At 45.0% G+C, this 21,320-nt stretch overlaps 1 protein-coding gene and 1 non-coding gene across 5 annotated transcripts in view; one reads left to right on the plus strand and one right to left on the minus strand.

The window, feature by feature from the left end:
• The window catches only part of FBXL13 (F-box and leucine rich repeat protein 13), a 94,227-nt gene that overhangs the window by 59,304 nt on the left and 13,603 nt on the right, over positions 1–21,320 (plus strand). For all 4 annotated transcript variants that reach the window (XR_005660692.1, XM_029077950.2, XM_029077953.2 and 1 more), the window contains exons 13-17: positions 9,801–9,899; positions 11,520–11,637; positions 11,740–11,902; positions 14,287–14,406; positions 15,562–15,688. Coding sequence is in view for 3 of the 4 variants with exons in the window: in XM_029077950.2 (XP_028933783.1) it covers positions 9,801–9,899; positions 11,520–11,637; positions 11,740–11,902; positions 14,287–14,406; positions 15,562–15,688 (627 nt within the window). In the remaining variant the exon portion in view is untranslated. The remainder of the gene's footprint in view (positions 1–9,800; positions 9,900–11,519; positions 11,638–11,739; positions 11,903–14,286; positions 14,407–15,561; positions 15,689–21,320) is intronic.
• LOC114816325 lies at positions 18,245–18,382 on the minus strand. The gene has a single exon (XR_003764088.1). It is a non-coding gene; the product is annotated as a small nucleolar RNA SNORA7 (small nucleolar RNA).

The following is a 21,320-nucleotide window of genomic DNA, read 5'->3' on the forward strand; positions in this document are numbered from 1 at the left end:
GGAATGTGAGAGACATGGGGAAGCAGCATGGCCAAGTGGAAAGATCTGGGTTCTCATTCCGGCTCGGTCACTCGTCTGTTATGTGAGCCTAGGCAAGTCACTTAACTTTTCTGAGTCTCAGTTACGTCATCTAGAAAATGGGGATTAAGACTATGAGCTCCATGTGGGGCATGGACTGTGTCCAACCTGATTATCTCGTAGCAACCCCAGCACTTAGTACATAGTAAGCACTTAACAAATACCATAATTTTTTTTTCTGCACGTTTGAGCTGAATTATATTTATAAAACACATGTATGGTTTTGACGCACTTCCAGAGATTATTTGCAAATTCTGGCTTGACTTTGGCCAAGACAGGAAGCAAAACTCCATAGAGTCTACATGCTGAAAAGAGAGAAAAGTGTGCAGACACACCATGACCTTTCTTTGAAAAAAGTGGAGGATTTTTGTTTTTTTTTTATGGTGCTTGTTGAGTGCTTACTATGTGCCAGGCACTATTCTAAGTGCTGGGGTAGATACAAGCTAATAGATTTGGATACAGTCCCTGTCGCACATGGGGATCACAGTCTTAATCCCCATTTTACAAATGAGGCAACTGAGCCCCAGAGAGGCAAAGTGACTTGCTCAAGGTCACACAGCCGGCACATAGCAGAGTGAGGATTTGAACCCAGGTCCTTCTGACTCTCAGACCCTTGCTCTTTCCAGCAGGTCATGCTGCTTCATGCGGATTGATGCAGGGAAGGGAAGAAACAGCATAAAATTAGGCATTTGTCATTTAGCTTATTCTTACCTTATTTAGCTTATTCTTATTCGCTTACCCGTTCTTGAGGAGAACGGGTTTGAATGGGAAATGAAGGTGGGAAAAGGGCCACATCATGGAAAATTTGCACTTTTGGGAAATGGGGTTTGACTAGCACTTTGTACATGCATACAACCATTGTTTCAAATATCACAGCACATCTATCCAGAGAGACTCTTGTTAGTAGAAGAACACACCTAATTTCCTAGCAGTGTTCTATCCAGAACACATACCCATGTTATGGAAGACCTGTTATGGAAGAAACAGTGTGGCCTAGTGGAAAGAGCAAAGGCCTGGGCGTCAGAAGAACCTGAGTTCTAATCCCAGTCCTGCCCCTTCATTCATCCATTCAATCATATTTATTGAGGCTGTTGTGTGACCTTGGGCTAGTCATTTCACTTCTCTGAGCATCAGTTACCTCGCCTGTACAAGGGTTATTAAGACTGTGAGCCCCTTGAGGGATTTGGACTGTGTCCAACCTTGTTAAGCACTTACTATATGCCAGGCACTCTAAGTGCTGAGGTAGATACAAGCAAGTTTTACCTTTCATGATATCTTCGCAGGAATTTGGTACCTTAGCTTTGCAGGACATTTGGTGGCCCTGGGGAATAAAGGCCCTTAAATGGACAGAACATATGTTTGCTAATAGTGAAGATGGATATTTTCCTTGAAACTGAAGACATGTTACTGTTTTGTATTTAAGAATCTGTACGATCTTTTTGGAAGCAATGCGCTACTTGAAATAGGTAAACAGAATTTCAGTTTAGGCCATCCAACAGCACAAAAATCTGAACGTCTGTTAAGTGTTTTCTATGTCCTCAAGGATCAAATGCTAAAGTAAGGACCAAAGACCTCAAGCCCATGCCTCCCGAAGAAGAGTTAAATAGTATGCTTATTTATTGCATTTAATTTGTTGTGCTTATTTATTTTATTCCTGCCGGTCTTTTGGCCACAATCAATACAGAGAATTCCAAGGTAGCTTATATAGATGTTTGAAAGAACTTGAGCTTGGTGGTGGATTTTGCTGATGGTATTGAAATCCACGACCATGCAGAAATCTAAATGAAGGAGACAGGCTATCTAAATGATAGCCACTGATGAGAGCAATGGCCCAGAGCAGAGCACTGTACAAAGTGCTTGGGAGAGTACAGGACAACAGAGTTGGTAGACATGTTCCCTGCCCACAGGGTGCTTTCCAGCTCAGAGTAGGGGAACTGCTCTGATCGTCGAGAGCCTCCCTCAATCCGAATTCAAGAGAAGGAGCAGGGCCTAATGGATACAGCATGGTCCTTCTTACCTGGGTTCTAATCCTGGCTTCGTCACTTGTCTGTTGAGTGACCCTGGGCAAGTCACTTAACTCCTCTGGGCCTCAGTTCTCTCATATGTCAAATGGGAATGAAGACTGTGAGCCCTATGTGGGACATGGTCCATGTCCAGTCTGATTAGCTTGTATCTACCCCAGCACGTAGTACAGTGCCTGGCACATAATAAGCAGCTTAACAAATGCCATAAAAAAACAACACAACTTTTCTTAGCATTTGGTATGTTGCTCTGCACACCCTGGGCACTGCTCAATAAACGTAATTGTTGATGATGATGATGATATGGAGGAAGGAGTGACCGAGGTGTGGTTGGTCATTCAGGGAAGAAAGCTCCCCAAGAAGACGTTGCTGTGGGAGACAGGGAAGGTGGGCAGAAATCTAGCTCTGTCCACCCACTCCTTGGCATCCCCTCTGCTGTCTCTCGGATGCTCCGGGCAGGAAAGTTGGTATCCCAGTCAGCAACTCACAGTTTGCAGGAGAAAAGCCGAGACAAAGGAGTGAAAGTGAATCGAACCCCTGGAGATAGAGGAGTGGCCAGCACATTGCTGTGTCACCCCGACTCAGGGTACAGGGAGAGCACAGAAGTTATTGACAGCATGGCCTAGTGGAAAAAGCGTGGGGACATGGGTTCTAATCTGGCTCTGCCACAGGTCTGCTGTGTGACCTTGGAAAGTCACTTCACTTCTCTGGTCCTCAGTTCCCTCACCTGTAAAATGGAGGTTAAGACTGTGAGCCCCATGTGAGACAGAGACTGTGTCCAACCTGATTACCTTGTATTTATCCCAGTGCTGAGCAGTGCGTGGCACATAGTAAGGGCTTAACAAATATCACAGTTATTATTATTATCATCATCATCATTATTTGGCAAGGAGAGTGCTCTCCAGCCTTGGAACTTGAGATTCTTTCCATGGCCAAGTATTTGCTCACTGAAATGGAGAAACAAAAGCTTGTTTTTTTTTTCCTTTCTTCAAAGAAACATTTGGGTGTTTGGGTTTTTTCAGAATAAATTACAAAAATAAAATACAGCCTTTGAACATATGTAGGCATTTATTTGGGTGAACAAGGAATTATTATTATATTATTATTATTATTATTATGGTATTTGTTAAGCACTTACTAAGTGTCAGGCGCAGTTCTAAGTGCTGGGGCAGAAACAAGTTCATCAGGTCAATCACAGTCCCTGTCCCATGTGGGGCTCACAGTGAGGAGGGAGAACGGGTATTGATTCCCCATTTACAGATGAGAAAACTAAGGCCCAGAGAAGTGAAGGGACTTGCCCAAGGTCACACAGCAGGCATCTGGCAGAGCTGGGATTGGAACCCACGTCCTCTGACTCCCAGGCCTGTGTTCTTTGCAGTAGAGCTATGCTACTTCTCTTGTAAGGGGAGTGAGGGCCTAATCAAAGTGAAATCTGGGGCTGTTTACCCCTCGCAGGCACATCTCCCCATGCGAGAATCTGAATATGGCAGACATTTGTGCAGTAAAGCAGGGGCAAACCACAGCCACACTTACCCACCCTCGCCACAACAAGGACCTGAGTTCTAATCCCTGCTCCTCCACTTGTCTATGTCACCTTGGGCAAGTTACTTCACTTCTCTAGAACTCAGTTACCCCATCCATGAAATGGGGATTAAGACTACAAGCCCCACACTGATTGATCTATTGAGGTAAGAGAGTGGCTGTGTTCAATCTGATTTTCTTGGATCTAACCAGTGCTTAGTACAGTGCTTGGTACACATACTAAGTGCTTAACAAGTGCCATAAGAAAAAAGTAAACAAACAAACCAAATACCGAATGGCTAGAGCTAACAACTGGCCCAAGAAACGCCTGGTAGGGTTTGGCAAATGAACAGAGACTACCATCTGCACTCTGTCACGGTAGATAGCGTCGGTGATCCAGAACGCCGTTTGGTGCTGGATGCCCTCTCGGTGCCGAGGGCTTGGATGCGAAAACACTGCCATTGTTTCTGGAGAGGAATTTTGAAGGGCTGGTTACCGTGTCACAGTTAGAAGGAGGGAGGAGGATTTAGTTTGAAAGATGGTGTTTGGGTGTGTTTTCCCGAGAAAATATTAGCTAAGCATTTTCTTGGATACAATAGCGGACACTGCGCGGAAGTAAAGGGTAAGTGCCAGAAAGAAGTTCAAAACCCGTTTTCTGACTCCAAAAAATATCTTTTGGATAATAATCTTGTTGGCCAAGAGAAGAAAGTTCTTTGGCATTGCAGCAAGTGATCTCTCAGCTGTTGCTGCTTGTAACCCTTTGCTTTTTTCTTTAACGGTATTTGTTAAGCGGTTACTATGTGCCAGGACTATAGTAAATGCTGGTGTAGATACAAGGTAATCAGGAGTCCATGTCCCAAATGGGGCTCACGATCCTAATCTACATTTTGCAGATGAGGTAGCTGTGGCACAGAGAAGTGAAGTGGCTTGCCCAAAGTCACACAGCAGACAGTGGCAGAGCCAGATTAGAACCCAGGTCCTTGTGACTCCCAGGCCTGTGCACTATCCACTACGCCACACTCCTTCCCTTTTCCACCCCAGTTTCCTCTCACCTCCTCATCAATTCTCAAATCCTTTTCCATCTCCCAAGAGAATTATTTCTTTCAAAATGGACCCCTCCACCTCTAACTCCCACCCCAACCCTTCTCACCTTATTGAAACCCTTCCACCCACTCTAGTTCCCTCACACCCCTCTGCCTTCAAACCAACCCACATCACCCTGATCCTAAATCTCTTCTTTGGGCCCCACTGCACCATTCAGCTATCACTCCCTCTCCTCTCATTCTTGTCCTAACTCCTTGAATGTGTTTTATGCATCTGCTGCCCCTACTTCTCCTCCAACTCCCTCGATCCCATACAATTCCATTTCTGCCCCCTTCATTCCTTGCTCTCTCCAAGGTCACCAAATGACCTCCTCCTTGCTAAATTTAATGGACTCTGCTCAGATCCTCCTCAACCTCTTGGCCACTTTCGACACCATGGCCCCCTCCCTTCTCCTGGAAACACTATCTAAACTTGACTTTTCTGACATGGTTCTGTGCTGGCTCTCCTCCTCCCTCTCTGGCCAATTCTTTTTTTTTTAATCCCATCTATTAAGTACTTATTAAGAGTCAAACACTGTAATAAGCGCTGGGGAAGATACAAAGTAATCAGTTTGGACACTGTACATGTCCCATGTGGATCTCACAGACACACAGTGAGCCAGTTGTTGGGCAGGGATTGTCTGTATTTGTTGTTACAGTGCTTAGTACAGTGCTCTGTACACAGGAAGTGCTCAATAAATACAATTGAATGAATGAATGAATGAATACAGTAGTCTGCACACAATACGCGCTTAGTAAATATGACTACCTGACAATTGATAACACCACCAACCAATCAACCAGTCAATGGTATTTACTGAGTGCTTTCCGTGTGCTGCACATGGACCAAAGCCCTTGGGAGAGTAGACTATAACAAAGCTACTAGACATAATCCCTGCTCTGAAGGAAAATGCCATTTAATGGGAGAGACCAACATTAAAAAAAAAAAATTACGCATAGGGAGCAGAAGAGTACAAGAATCTGTGCACAGGTGTTAAGGGGCTAAGGGTAGGGTCCTCTCTCCCCACTCCACTGCCTCTAAGGTCTGTAACCTTGGCATTTATCCTTGAGTCTCCCTCTCTTTCAACCCCCTGCCATATTCGGTCTGTTGCCAAGTCCTTCAGGAACATTTCTAGACTCTGTCCCATCCTCTCCGTCTAAAAGGCCACCATGCTGACCCAGAAAACTTTCAAGTTATGGCTTGATAACTAGATCAGCCTTCTCAAGGACTTCCCCACCTCCATTTTCTCCCCACCCCAATCCATTTTTTACTCTGCTGCCAGTGTAATTTTAATCCACTGTTTGCCCGTTCCCCACTGCCGCAAGCAAAGACTCTTGACCACTGGCTCGAAGGCATTCAGTCAGCTCTCTCCCTCCTATTTTCCCATTCCGTCCTCCCACTTCACCCCTGGTTCTTTGCTTTTTTCCTCTCAAGACAACCTACTCATGGGGCCTTATTCTCATCCCTCCCAAAGACTACCTCTCGGACCAGGGACCAGCCAGGGATTTCACTCCTTTCCCAGAGGCTTCAGTTAAACCCAACATTCAGTCAACCCATTGTATTTATTAAGCACTTACTGTATGCAGAGCACTGTGCTAAGTGCCTGGCCGAGTCCAATACAACTGTAAGCCTGTCAAAGGGCAGGGACTGTCTCTATCTGTTACCGTTTTGTACATTCCAAGTGCTTAGTACAGTGCTCTGCACATAGTAAGCGCTCAATAAATACTATTGAATGAATGAGTGATCTCTCCCTTCAAGGAGCTTTCAAGCTAGTGACAGTACTGAGAAGTAGTGATAGGTCTTTGGTCTACATTTATGGGACACCAGAGGGGATATCCTGTGAAGGCAAGGGGGAAGAGCCTCCCTAATCGTTAAGCATCTAATACCTGCCAAGCACTGTTCTAATCACTGGGGAAGATTACAAGTTAATCAGATTGTATTCAGTCCCTGACCCACATGGGGCTCACAGTCTAAGTAGGAGGGAGTACAGGTATTGGTCTCCATTTAAGATAAGGTAACCAAAGCCCAGAGAAGTGAAGTGATTTGTACAAGGTAACACAGTAGACATGCGGCAGAGCCGGGATTAGAACTCAGGTCCTCAGTCTCCTGGGTCTGGCCTCTTTCCACTAACTATGCTGCTTCTCTCCTGAGCCTGGGTGTAGGGATAGCTCTCCCAGCTGTCTCTGGAGTATTCCAGAAGAGAGAAGGTTGCAGGGAGAAAGCGCCGTGCAAAGTAGGACCTGGAGCTCCCTAAAACTGGGCCTCAGAACTGCTTGGCTAGAACCATTCAATAGTATTTATTCAATAGTATTTATTGAGCGCTTACTATGTGCAGAGCACTGTACTAAGCGCTTGGGATGAACAAGTCGGCAACAGATAGAGACAGTCCCTGCCGTTTGACGGGCTTACAGTCTAATCGGGGGAGACGGACAGACAAGAACAATGGCACTAAACAGCGTCAAGGGGAAGAACATCTCGTAAAAACAATGGCAACTAAATAGAATCAAGGCGATGTACAATTCATTAACAAAATAAATAGGGTAACGAAAATATATACAGTTGAGCGGACGAGTACAGTGCTGTGGGGATGGGAAGGGAGAGGTGGAGGAGCAGAGGGAAAGGGAAAATGAGGCTTTAGCTGTGGAGAGGTAAAGGGGGGATGGCAGAGGGAGTAGAGGGGGAAGAGGGGGAAGAGGAGCTCAGTCTGGGAACGCCTCTTGGAGGAGGTGATTTTTAAGTAAGGTTTTGAAGAGGGAAAGAGAATCAGTTTGGCGGAGGTGAGGAGGGAGGGCGTTCCAGGACCGCGGGAGGACGTGACCCAGGGGTCGACGGCGGGATAGGCGAGACCGAGGGACGGCGAGGAGGTGGGCGGCAGAGGAGCGGAGCGTGCGGGGTGGGCGGTAGAAAGAGAGAAGGGAGGAGAGGTAGGAAGGGGCAAGGTGATGGAGAGCCTTGAAGCCTAGAGTGAGGAGTTTTTGTTTGGAGCGGAGGTCGATAGGCAACCACTGGAGTTGTTTAAGAAGGGGAGTGACATGCCCAGATCGTTTCTGCAGGAAGATGAGCCGGGCAGCGGAGTGAAGAATAGACCGGAGCGGGGCGAGAGAGGAGGAAGGGAGGTCAGAGAGAAGGCTGACACAGTAGTCTAGCCGGGACATAACGAGAGCCCGTAATAGTGAGGTAGCCGTTTGGGTGGAGAGGAAAGGGCGGATCTTGGCGATATTGTAGAGGTGAAACCGGCAGGTCTTGGTAACGGATAGGATGTGTGGGGTAAACGAGAGGGACGAGTCAAGGATGACACCGAGATTGCGGGCCTGCGGGATGGGAAGGATGGTCGTGCCATCCACGGTGATGGAGAAGTCTGGGAGCGGACCGGGTTTGGGAGGGAAGATGAGGAGCTCAGTCTTGCTCATGTTGAGTTTTAGGTGGCGGGCCGACATCCAGGTGGAGACGTCCGGGAGGCAGGAGGAGATGCGAGCCTGAAGGGAGGGGGAGAGGACAGGGGCGGAGATGTAGATCTGCGTGTCATCTGCGTAGAGATGGTAGTCAAAGCCGTGAGAGCGGATGAGTTCACCGAGGGAGTGAGTGTAAATGGAGAACAGAAGAGGGCCAAGAACTGACCCTTGAGGAACTCCAACAGTTAAAGGATGGGAGGGGGAGGAGGCTCCAGCGTAGGAGACCGAGAATGATCGGCCAGAGAGGTAAGAGGAGAACCAGGAGAGGACAGAGTCCGTGAAGCCAAGGTGAGATAAGGTATGGAGGAGGAGGGGATGGACGACAGTGTCCACTGTCAGGATGGCAGGAGGGGATGGACGACAGTTGTACCACTGAGGCAGTTTTTTGAACACAGTAGGTGGAAAATGCTTTGGTTTTTATTAGACTTAGGGCCATGGGTTAAAGCAGGAAAATGGTAATAACGGCTACTCCATAAGTCACTAGGAAATAGTTAACAGTTCCCTAATTGCCAGTTTGAGTGTTTTATCTGTTTTTACATGAAGTAAGAAGGTCAGAGTAGTCTTGGCAAACCTTTTTAAATAACTTTTCTGGGGTGCACTGGTAACTTACTCCAAGCTCTTGGCGGGTCAGCGGAACTAATCTAACTTTTAACCTGTTAAAGGCAGAGGAGAGGATGTGCCTGCAATTTTCCATGTTTTAGGCCAAAACCAGGTAGTTTTCTAGAAGTCTCATTCCTCCAGGTGCAGAATTATAGCTCAATAAAAACTTCTTTATTTCTCCAGTCATTTCACATTGAGTTAGCCTTCAAGGAAAGATCAAGGATGATCTGTGGTGGCTCTTTAAGACATTCTTGGGTAGGGGAAGCCACACCCACAAGCAATCCATTCAATGGAAGGAGGCAGTGATATATAACTGGCAATTCAGTCCTGAATGAGATGGTCATCCTGTCCTCAAGGTGAAGAAAGAATGACATTACATTCATTTAGTCTTGATCTTAACCTCTTTGCGGTGAGTTTTGTCTTTGCTAAAAAAAAAAGCTGGAATCTTATTAATAATAATAATAATTCTGGTTTTTGTTAAGCACATACTATGTGCCAGGCACTGAACTAAGCACTGGAGTGGATACATGCAAATCTTCTTGGACACAGTCCCTGACCCATGGGGGACTCACAGTCTCAATCCCCATTTTATAGATGAGGTAACTGAGGCCCAGAGAAGTTAAGTGACTTGCCCAAGGTCACACGGTGGACAAGTGGTGGAGCTGGGATTAGAACTCATAACCTTCTGACTCTCAGGTCCAGGCTCTATCCATTATGTTTCCTATTAAAGGTGGTTGTCCCAAGATACAAACACGGTCTTCATCACTATCAGTATATCCTGAGGACCTTCTGAAGGCAGAGCACTGTACTAGGTGCTTGTAAATATACCGGCGAAATAGAAGATGGAGTCCCTGTCCTTGAGAAATTAACAATATTTGTACAGTTTGAGGTTTTGGTCATATTGATTGATTAATTGAAATGTTAGCATTGCTAGCAATATTAGGATTTTCAAGTACCTCCAGATCCTGTGGCATTGCTGCCTCTGCTATCATTCTGTATAATCCTCATGTATTCTGCCTTGCCTTCCTTTAAAAAAAAAATCCAGATTACCGTCCAAGGATTCCAGTACATTGGCACCAAGTGCAGTATCATTCAGCATTTGATCATCAATGACATGCCAACTCTGACGGATAGCTGTGTGAAAGTAGGTACCCATCATTGGTACGCAAATCACGGTGGGTGGCAAGGTGTGCTAGGGGCTGAGAGGTGCACATCTGCCAAGGCTTTAGAACTTCACATTGCACTCTTTGCTTCTGTGATGTGGATAGCATAAGGAATCCATTTATTCATACTTAAATTTACATGTTCCACATTTTCAAAAAATTCATAGTTAGGGGTGTTGAAGCAGTGTGGCGTAGCGGAAAGGGTGCGAGCCTGGGAGTGAGAGGAGTGGGGGTCTGATTCCGGCTCCAGCACCTGCTTTGTGACCCGAGGCAAGTCATTAAAACATCTCTGTGCCTCCAATTTTTCATTTGGAAAATGGGGATTATATTAGATAGCTGTTATCCCTCCCCCTTGGACTGTGAGCCCCATGTGGGACGGAATGTGTCCAATCTGATTAGCTTGTATTTACCCCAGCACTTAGTATGGTATTTGGCACATACTAAGTGCTTAAGAAGTACCATAAATTATTATTATTACTATTCTAATAATAATGATAACAACAGCGAAGAAGGCAACCGTCATTCTCGTACCACTAGTAGAGACAGAGTTTGGGAATCTGTGGTCCATTAATGACATTTCTGATATGTTACGTTCATCTTCTGAACACCTGGTGAATCCTACTCCAGGCATTTCTTAAAATGCAGAAAATCTTGGGGTAAAAGCCCTCAGGAATATTCAAAACTGACGATAACACAATGAAATGAATGAAATGAAACCCTCTGGTTATGTAAATACTACAATGGAATGACAGGAAAAGTCCATGTCCCTCAGGATCGCTGCATTAATCAAAGCACCGAATCTGGGAGTGAGACAAAATGCACCTTAAGTCAAGGCCTGGAATGCCCTCCCTCTTTATCTCCGGCAGACGATCACGCTCCCACATTCAACGCCTTATTGAAGGCACATCGTCTCCAAGATGTCTTCCCCAACTCCCTTCTGCTTTGCCCTGGTTTGCTTCCTTTATTCACCCCTCCCTCAGTCCCACAGCACTCCTGTCCAAATCCATAATTTATTTCTACTGATGTCTGTCTCCCTTTCTAGACTTTAAGCTTGTTGTGGGCAGGGAATGTGTCTACCAACTCCGTTATATTGTGATACTGCACTCCCCAAGTGCTTAATACAGTGCAGAGCAGAGCATTGTATTAAGCAGTTGGGGGAGTACAGTATCACAGCATAGAGTAAGCGCTCAGTGAATACAACTGATTATTTTTTATGGAATTTGTTAAGCACTTACTATGTACCAAGCACTGTAGTAAGCGCTGGTTTTGGTACAAGCAAATCAGGTCAAACACAGTCCATGTCTCACTTGGGGCTCTCAATTACAGATGAGATTACTGAGGCTCAGAGAAGTGAAACGACTTGCCCAAGTTTCACAGAGCAGACAGGTGGTGGAGCCGGGATTAGAACCCAGGTCCTTCTGACACCCAGGCCCCTGCTCTACCCAATAGGCTACGCTGCCTTGTCTTTGAAATGAGCTTCTCTTAGTGTTAACGAGGAAAATTGGCCTCCTTCAGCTGTCTGTTGTCATGAACTCTAGCCAGTCTGGTATCTCAGGGCCTCGGGCCTCGTCTGTTTAGTTATTTATGTTTTTCTCTTTCAGGCTCTAGCTGGAAACTGCCAACAGATCACATCTCTCATTTTGAGTGGCACCCCGGCTCTCACAGATGTTGCCTTTCAGGCCCTTTCAGAATGTAAACTTGTCAAGTTAAGAGTGGGAGGTCAGTGACGTCGGTCTATTGCACCAAACCGTCCTTCATTTTTTCCCCCGTGAATAAACGACTTGTGTGATGCGCGTCCTGTTCTTACCTGCATTACAACAGGAAACAACTGGATCACCGACGTAAGTTTCAAGGTCATCCAAAAATATTGGCCGAACATCAGTCACATTCACGTAGCCGACTGCCAGAGGATTACTGATAGCGGCCTGAAAGCAATATCAACATTGAGGAAACTTCATGTGTTGAATTTATCTTATTGCACCAGGTAAAAGTAAGCTAGTATTGTTTTTCTGTCAACCAATTTTTCATTGCAAAGTGACTGGTCGTTTTGGAAAAGTCTTAGGTGACATTTTCCAAAGTCACGGAGGTTTTGGGAAAGACCACAGGACTAAGAACTGTCAAAAATACAAAAAAACCCAAACAATCAAAGGTGAGAGTGTCATGAGCAATGTAAAATGTTCAATGTCTGAAAAACCCAACTGGGGTTAGGGTTAAATGAGGGCAAAGTTTAGGGTTAGGGCATGATAATTGATTTGGTTGACCCTTGCATGCTGTTGGGGCACTTAATTTTTCAGTACCTCAGTTCCCTCATCTGCAAAATGGGAATTAAGACTGAGAACCCCAGGTGGGAAATGGAGTGTGTCCAACCAGATTAGCTTGTATCAACCCCATTGCTTAGTACGGTACGTGGCACATAGTAAAAGTGCTTAAAAAAAAACGTTAAAAAGAAAGGCGGAAATGAAATGGAGAATACCCTGGCAGAGGGTTGGAGGAGAAGGGAAAGAGGGGGGTGAAGAAGGGAATTCCATCGCCCCATTTACCTGTTCTCAGTAACTGGCCACACAGGTTGTATACACCTACTGCCTCCATTTCCTCTCCTCCAACTCCCTTCTTTACCCACTACAGTCTGGCTTCCAACCCCTTCATTACACAGAGCCTGCACTCAGATTAACAAAGACCTCCTCCTTGTCAAATTCAGTCATCTCACCTTGAGCCTAATCTGCTCAGCCACCTTCGGCTACACGGACCACACACTCCTCCTAGAGAGACTAACTAATCTCGGTTTCACCAATATGATTTCTCTGTCTCTTTTGCTGGTTCCTTCCCCTTCCCCTCTTTCCACCTCCACGCTCAGTCCCCATTGCTAAATCCTGTCAGGGTTTTCTTCTGCCAGATTTCCCAAATCTGCATCTGCACCTTCAGTCAGCCATGGCACAATCTTCTCTTCCATTAAACAGAGGCACAAGGAGCACTTCTTTCTTTCTTTGTAGTATTTGTCAAGCACTGCTAAGCCATGGGATAGATACAAATCAATCAGGTCAGATACAGTCCCTAACCCACATGGGGTTCACAGCTTAAGAAGGCCAACAGGGGTTGAATGACTATTTTACAGTTGAGGAGACCGAGAAGTTATGAGATTTACAGTCCTCTAGGTTATAAGCTCATTATGGGCAGGGACTGTATCTACTGTGTCTACTACTTAACTTCTCTGTCACTCAATTACCTCATCTGTAAAATGGGGATTAAGACTGTGAGCCCCACGTGGGACAACCTGATTCCCCTGTGTCTACCCCAGCACTTAGAACAGTGCTCTGCACATAGTAAGCGCTTAACAAATACCAACATTATTATTATTACTAATTATGTTATATTGTACTCTCCCAAGCTCTCAGTACAATGCTCTGCACATAATAAGCATTCAATAAATATGATTGATTGATTGAATGGTTTGCCCAAGGTCACACAGGAGGCAAATGGCCGAGCTGAGATTAGAACATGGATCCCCTGACTCCTAGGCCCGTGCTCTATCCACTGTGCCATGGGACAGAGATTATGTTGGGTCTGATTAACTTGAATCTACCCCAGCGCTTAAAACGTAACAAAAACCAAAGTTATTTATTATGTATTTATATCCTAACAGTTTAAGTTCAATTTTGAATAGGCTATGACCTTTGTTCCTTTGTTCGGCAAAAGCCTCAATATTACTAACATCCAACATAGAGATGAGTGGGCTCCTCCATGGAAAAATCTTCCATTCTGAAAGTTAATTCAGAACAGAATACACAAGAAAGCACATCTCTCTTTATCCAGAGCCAGAAATGTTACTGAGAGGAGTTGATCAGATACTTAGTCCATGAGGAACGGGGGGGGGGGGGGGGGGGGGGGGGGTATAGGTCATGGCCCCTGACCTCAAGGACCTTACCTACATTCTAATAGGAGGAAGAAGATAAAGAAGCACATTTAGATACATGCCCTACTTGCAGGTGAGAGTTGAGTGTACAGTGTGAATCAAGAAGAGAGGACTAGAGAGTGAGTAGGGAATGTTGCCAAGAGGAAAGAGCACAGATCTAGGAGTCAGAAGGTCATGGGTTCTAATTCTGGCTCCGCCACTTGTCTGCTATGTGACCTTGGGAAAGTTACTTCACTTCTCTGTGTCTCAGTTACCTCATCTATAAAATGGGGATTGAGACCATGAGTCCCACTTGGGACTTAACACTAGGCCACACCACTTCCCTAAGCCACGCTGCTATCAGCTACAAATAGTTTTCCTTTTCAGAAGTGTAGTGGAATTTCCAACTCGCCAAGAAAATTAAGGCGAGAAAGCACTAAAAACAAAGATAACACGATTTCTTTGCACATCTCATTCAGAATCAGCGATACCGGTGTGAAACAATTTCTTGATGGCCATTCAAGCCCCAAGATAAGAGAGCTGAATTTAACTCACTGTAACCGTATCAGTGATGCGTCCCTCTTTAAGATTTCACAAAGGTAGGCAAAGCACTGGGATTCCGGATGCCATTTCAATAATATTTCAAGGTTTGGATAGTGGTACCAAAAGCAGGGATCAATCCAAGAGTCAGGGTGTGACCTCACAATTTGCCACCAGAATTGCAGCTGCTTTGGCTGAAGCCCAAGTCAAAAAGTGTTATAGATCTGAAGGTATTTGACTCTTCCAGGAGGAACGTATTTCTAAATCCTTGATGGAACCGGGAGTGACCAAGATTGGCAACACTTTAGGCCATTTCTTTTCATTTGATCCATGAGGAACCATTATCTCTGATTCGGTAAAAATCTGCTGTTGAAAATTGAGACCAGTGCTTCTAATAATCAAAATAATAATTATGGTACTTGTTAAGCACATACTATGTGCCTAGCCCTGTTTCAAGCGCTGAGGTAGGTACAGATTAATCAGGTTGGACACAGTCCCTGTCCCACATGGGGTTTATAGTCTTAGTCCCCATTTTACCAGTGAGGGACTACCCTATTGCTTAGAACAGTGCTGGCATATACTAAGGGCTTAACAAATACCATTCCAAAAAAATATGGGTAATAATGAGCGTGTCCAGCCGTGCGGTGGTGCTCACTCAGTGGTCGGTCCTCCGTGGATTGGGATTCGTCCTTCAACCCGGTACAAGATCAAATGCTGTTCTCTGGCCTGAAGTGCAGGTCCAACCTCAGCCCATGCAGAGTTCTGGTTAGTGTTATATTGTACTCTCCCAAGTGCTTAGTACACTGCCTTGTACACAGTAAGCACTCAATAAATACGATTGAGTGAATGAATGATTGAATGAATGTCACCGTTCCAGCTTAAGGACAGGAGAGAGCCATTCTCCTTCCATTCACCATGAACACATGGGTTCAGGTTGGCCTCCGCAGAGATTTGGTCGCCGGATGCTAGCACCAAGATCTGGGAAGAATGGTTCCAGGCATGGTTAGATGAGTCACATTCCAGTCATTAATGACCTGTATTTTCCTGGGTTCAATCAGCTCTTCACCCCCCGAGGTTAATAAATCTAAATTCTAGGTGCTTGTATTCAGAGAGTGGAAAGACCCCTGCTTCTTCCTGCTCATTCTCAGTTGTGTTACAATGCAAAAACACAGTGAAACCTCAAAGGGTATTGTGCTTTTCTGGTTCATTTTTAGGTGCCAAAATCTAAACTACCTGAGTCTCCGTTATTGTGATCAGCTGACGGATTCTGGGATTGAGATTTTAGGACATCTCTCCTCCTTGTTTTCAATCGATCTATCAGGAACCACCATCTCCGATTCGGTAAATATCCCCTGTCGGAAACTGAGATCGGTGTTTCCGTCACTGATTTACGGTATCGGTTAAGCGCTTACTATGTGTCGAGCACTGTTCTAAGTACTGGGATCAGTATGAATTAATCCAGTTGGACCACCGTTAGAGTAAATGCTCAAATTATGAAAAAAAAACTGTGCTTTGTTTATTCTCAAGTGCAGAGGGTAAAGGGCTGGATTAGGCGACCCATGGACTAGTGAATGGAATTCACTATTTTAGGGAAAGGGAAGAGTGAGTCGGGTTTATTTTGTGTCTGGCTCATCCTTGTAATCTCTGTCAGCCACTGGCCCCAGGAGGGGTGGCTAGAGGGGTCTGCAGCTAGTCAGGAGTCCTGGAGTCAGTCAGTGGAGGTAGGAGGGGGAGCACTGCTCCAAGAAGTGAAGCTTCCGCTCTTCGACCCCTTCCCAACCTGCTTGGCACCCCCCCGCCCTCAGTCTCAAGCATTCTGAGAAGAGATTTTTTTTGTCTTTTTGTTTTTATGGTATTTGTAAAGTGCTTACTATGTGGTAGGCACTGTACTACGCGCTGGGGTAGATAGAAACTAATCAGGTTGGACACAGTTCCTGAAGCAGCGTGGCTCAGTGGAAAGAGCACAGGCTTTGGAGTCAGAGGTCATGAGTTTGAATCCCAGTTCTGCCACTTGTCAGCTGTGTGACTGTGGGCAAGTCACTTCACTTCTCTGGGCCTCAGTTACCTCATCTGTAAAATGGGGATGAAGACTGTGAGCCCCACGTGGGACAACCTGATTCCCCTGTGTCTACCCCAGCGCTTAGAACAGTGCTCTGCACATAGTAAGCGCTTAACAAATACCAACATTATTATTATTAGGTCTCACAGTCTCAGATCCCTCAGCTGTAAAATGGGGGTAAGATTATGAGCCCCATGTGGGACAAGGACTGTGTCCAACCTGATTAGCTTGCATCTATCTCAGCGCTTAGAACAGTGCCTGGCATGTAGTAAGCGCCTAACAAATACTATTAAAAAATAAGGCTTTGAAGGTGGGGAGGAGTGAGGATGTGAAGGGAGAGGTAATTACAGGATTACCCTGCACTACATTGTACCAAGTACTGAGATAGATGCAAGATAATCTGGTTTCCTTGACCTCTCCTCCGCAAATTTAAATTTCCTTCTGCCTTAAGGCATCTCTACATGGATATCCCTCTGGCAGATGTGATTTTAATAAAGCTCTGAAGATAGGGAGACTGGTGGTCTGGAGGATATGAAGGAGGAGGGAGTTCCAGGCAGAGGCAGGATGTGGGTGAGAGGTGGGCAGTGAGATAGACCAGACCAAGATACAATGAGTAGGTTGGTGTTAGAGGAGCAAAAATGAGTCATAGTAGGAAATCAGGGCAGTAAGGTAAGAGGGGGCAAGCTGACTCTGAGTCCTTTAAAGCCGCTCGTGAGGAGTTTCCAATTGATGTGAAGGTGGATGGGCAACCACTGGAAGTTCGTGAGGAGTGGGGAAACATGGACTGAACAGTTTTGTAGAAAAATGATCCATCCAGGCAGCAGAGTGAAGTGTGGACTGGAGTGGGGAGAGACGGGAGGCTGGGAGGTCAGTGAGGAGGCAGATGCTGTAGTCAAGACAGGATAGGATAAGTGCTTGGATCAGCATGGCAGCAGTTTAGATGGTGAGGAAAGGAACTCATGAAGCAAACCACACTGTTCTGTGACCAGCTCCATCCCTGTATAGCTACCGTATCTGAAATAAGCAACTTTAGCTCCCTGTTCCTTCATCTGTAAATTGCCTCAGTGCGTTCAGTCACATAGAAAACAATGATAATAATAACAATAATGTTCATGGTATTTGTTAAGCACTTACTGTGTGCTCAACACTGGGCTAGCTCCAGAATAATCAGATTAGACCCAGTCCCTACCCCACGGGATGTCTACAATCTAAGAGGGAGGGAGAATGAGTATTGAATCCTCATTTTCAGATGAGGCGACTGAGGACAGAGAAGTTAAGTGACTTGCCCAGGATCATACAGCAGGCAAGTGGCAAAGCTGGGTTTAGAACCCAGGTGTCCTGACTCCCAGCCCTGTACTCTATCCACTAGGCAAAGTTATTTCTCTTGATCCCTTACGAAGGGCGACTTATGAGGATAGAGAGTTCTTAATTTTTCTTCATTTAAAAATAGCAAGACTCAAGGGCCAAATAGTTGAAAGCGTATTTGTTATTCAAAGAAGAAACAAAGAGAAATGTTCCAACTCTTAAGTGGCTAAAGAGTGGATTTAATTTTTAACCAATGTGCCTTCTCTTCTTAACTAGAGAAATATATAAATGTGCCTCTAGTTGTTGTTGTTGTCTTGCGCTGTCGAGTCGTGGCCGACCCGTAGCGAAGCAGTGGACACATCTCTCCCAGAACGCCCCGCCTCCATCAGCAGTCGTTCTGGTAGTGTATCTATAGAGTTTTCTTGGTAAAAATAAAGAAAGCGGTTTACCACTGCCTCCTTCCACGCAGTAAACCTGAGTCTCTGCCCTCGACTCTCTCCCGTGCCGCTGCTGCTCCGCACAGGTGAGTTTTAACTTGTAGCAGATGGCCTTCCACTCGCTAGCCACTGCCCAAACTAGGAATGGAATGGGTAGGCCTCTGCTTGACTCTCCCTCCCATAGCCGAGACTGAGCGAGTACTGGAAACTCTCCAGGTGTGTTCCTGAGAGGTTGTGCCTCTAGTAGTGTGGCTCAGTGGCAAGAACAAGGGCTTTGGAGTCACAGGTCATGAGTTCGAATCCCAGCTCTGCCACTTGTCAGCTGTGTGACTGTGGGCAAGTCACTTCACTTCTCTGTGCCTCAGTTACCTCATCTATAAAATGGGGATTAAGACTGTGAGCCCCACGTGGGACAACCTGATTCCCCTGTGTCTCTACCCCAGCGCTTAGAACAGTGTTCTGCACATAGTAAGCGCTTAACAAATACCAACATTATTATTATTATTAGTACAATAGTTGAAATATGGATTCCTTTTCTTCTCTGTACTTTGAAAAGTACTGAATCTCCTTGGGTGCCTAAGCAGATATCAGTTGTCTGCTATGACTAGTATAGTCCTTGCCCACAATAATAAATAGTTAATGATAGCTAATCAAAACTTTGACACAAGGAAAATAGTATTGTCTTATCCTTATTGTACGATCCCCCGCAAGGCTGGCCGGGGAAACTCTTTGAATCTTCTCCCCAACCTTCCAAATCCTATTAAAATCTCATCTCTTCCGCAGTTAAGCCCTCATTCCTCCTACTCCCTCTCCCTTCTGCTTTACCTATGCACTTGGATCTGTCCCCTTTAAGCACTTGATATTCACCCCACCCACCGTAATTTATTTATTTATTTACAGTAATGTCTGTCTCCCTTCTAGACTGTGAGCTTCTTGTGGACAGGGAATATGTCTACCAGCTCTGTTGTACTATACCTTCACAAATACTTAGTACAGTGCTCGGCTCATAGTAAGTGCTCAATAAATACCATTGATTAATTAGTATTAAATACCCACCCCAACCTCCCCATTAAATGGTATCCTTTTAAAACCATTTAAATGGCATTTAAATACCATCAATTAATTGCCCTGCTGCCATTGAGAAACAGGCAGGTCCCAGGCATTTGAAGAGTGCTCATTCCTCTTCCGATAATTGCCTTTCTGTCAGGAGTCCACTTGGGAAAGAATGCTGCTCTTCTGGAATTGTTAGCCCTGGAAGGTCATTCATTTCCATTTCCTTAAAACATTTCAGGGTTTTTTCCACTAGGAAGGGAAACCTGGCCGATTTCTTTGAAGAGTTTGTTAACTTTGAGAGAGGCACACGTTTATTCTCCATGAAATACTCATTCTTTGCATTTCTGTTTGATGGACTGGATGGCTGCATTGTCAGTCACACTGTCCCTCATCTTGAAATACTGTCAGAACGTTGGGCTCCATCAAGGATTATGAGAAGAGGAATTAACTCCCACTTCCAAGTGACCCTCTTGAAACAACTTCTGTAATGCCTGAAGAATTTTCAGGCATAGCCCATTGGACCAACATTTATTAGTTAACCTATCTTCATTGACTCCTTTCTCTTCTTCTGTAGTAATTCATCCATATTTGAAGATAAGATCATTCTTAAGAATTTAGCAAATAAACAGTTCTGTTTTAAAAGCTCTCGGATTCATATGATTGACCCGTAGGCATACGGAACCATTTCCTAATTCCCCACAAGTCCATCGAAGCCCTGCCGGGGGAATTGAATTTGACTGAATTTTGCATCTTAGGAGAGCACGCAGCTGCTGGTCTCTCATGGTGAATCCAGCTGAGAGTTTGTTTGCCCTGGACCACCCAGCTACATAAATTGTCCAAAATAAAGACTGAGTTTGGGCTGAGTAGAATTTTGAAGAAAGAAGGAAGTGTCTCAACTCATCTGGCATTTCTGGAGTGGAAGAGAGGAGGATGAAGGGGAAGTTGGGTAATTCAGAGATAAACGTTTTAGCCTAAGGATTACCAGTGTCTTGTTAAAAAAAAAGGCACAAAATAGTCAGGGGGAAAGTTCAAAGCAATACAGAATAGTGGATGATGAGGGGTTAAAGTAATTAGTAAGGGGATTCTAAATTTAAATTAGAATATACAGTAATTTAATTAGAGGTGAACTAGTTATCCTTTTCTACTTAAAGAAGATACCACCAAAGTGAAAGTGGCCTATGGGTGCATGTGTGAATTAGAAAGGCAGAAAACTAAACTACAAGAAATAAACATTAGGCAAAAGAAAGGTATTACTGCAGATCTTAAGATATACATTTCTGGAAGAGGATTACTACATAAAAGATACAAAGGCCGATTTGTTTTCTGGAGCAGCACATAATCAAATCCAAAAGTTATTTTCTTCATCGTTCATGAGAGAATGTGCTCGGAATTACAAGAACAAATTGTGTTTCCAAGAAAAGACCAAAAAGTTGAGATATTTTAAGACAATTCCAAAGGGAAGTGGATGCCATCCCAGAATTCTGAGGGAAGGAGCCAAAAAGATAGGAGAAGCTAGGGTCTGTAGACTTGGAATGTTTCGGCAACAAGAGATAGGATCAACAACTTCCAAGATGAATGAATACTTGTACTGACTGAAGGAAAATTTAGAATTTGAAAATCTCTAAATCTTTCTTTAAAGGGATGACTTCAACCTGGAATGTTGCGATTGATTTTAGCCGCTTTACTCAACGGTATTTATTGAGCGCTTATTATGTGCAGAACACTGCACTACATGCTTGGGAAAGTACCACAGAATCAGCAGACATGATCCCTGCTCCCAAGGGACTTACACAGTCTAGAGAGAGAGATGGACAGTAATATAAATAAATTAGGGATATGTACATAAGTGCTGTGGGGCTAGGGGCGGTGAGGGGTTGAACATCAAATGCTTAAAAGGTACAGATCCAAGCACATAGATGATGCAGAAGGGAGAGGGAGTCGGGAAAAGCGGACTTAATTGTGGTTCTGCTACGGCTTTGAGGGTGCAGAGTCGTGGTCTTTTGCATGTGGAGGGGGAGGGAGTTCCAGCCCAGAGGGAGGACATGGGAAAGGGGTCACCGGAGACACAGACCAACTCTGTGAATAAGTGAATAAGTGGGACTTGAGAGGTGAAGTGTGT

The sequence above is a fragment of the Ornithorhynchus anatinus genome, chromosome 13 (assembly GCF_004115215.2).
Source record: "Ornithorhynchus anatinus isolate Pmale09 chromosome 13, mOrnAna1.pri.v4, whole genome shotgun sequence".
Classification (NCBI taxonomy): Eukaryota; Metazoa; Chordata; class Mammalia; order Monotremata; family Ornithorhynchidae; genus Ornithorhynchus; species Ornithorhynchus anatinus.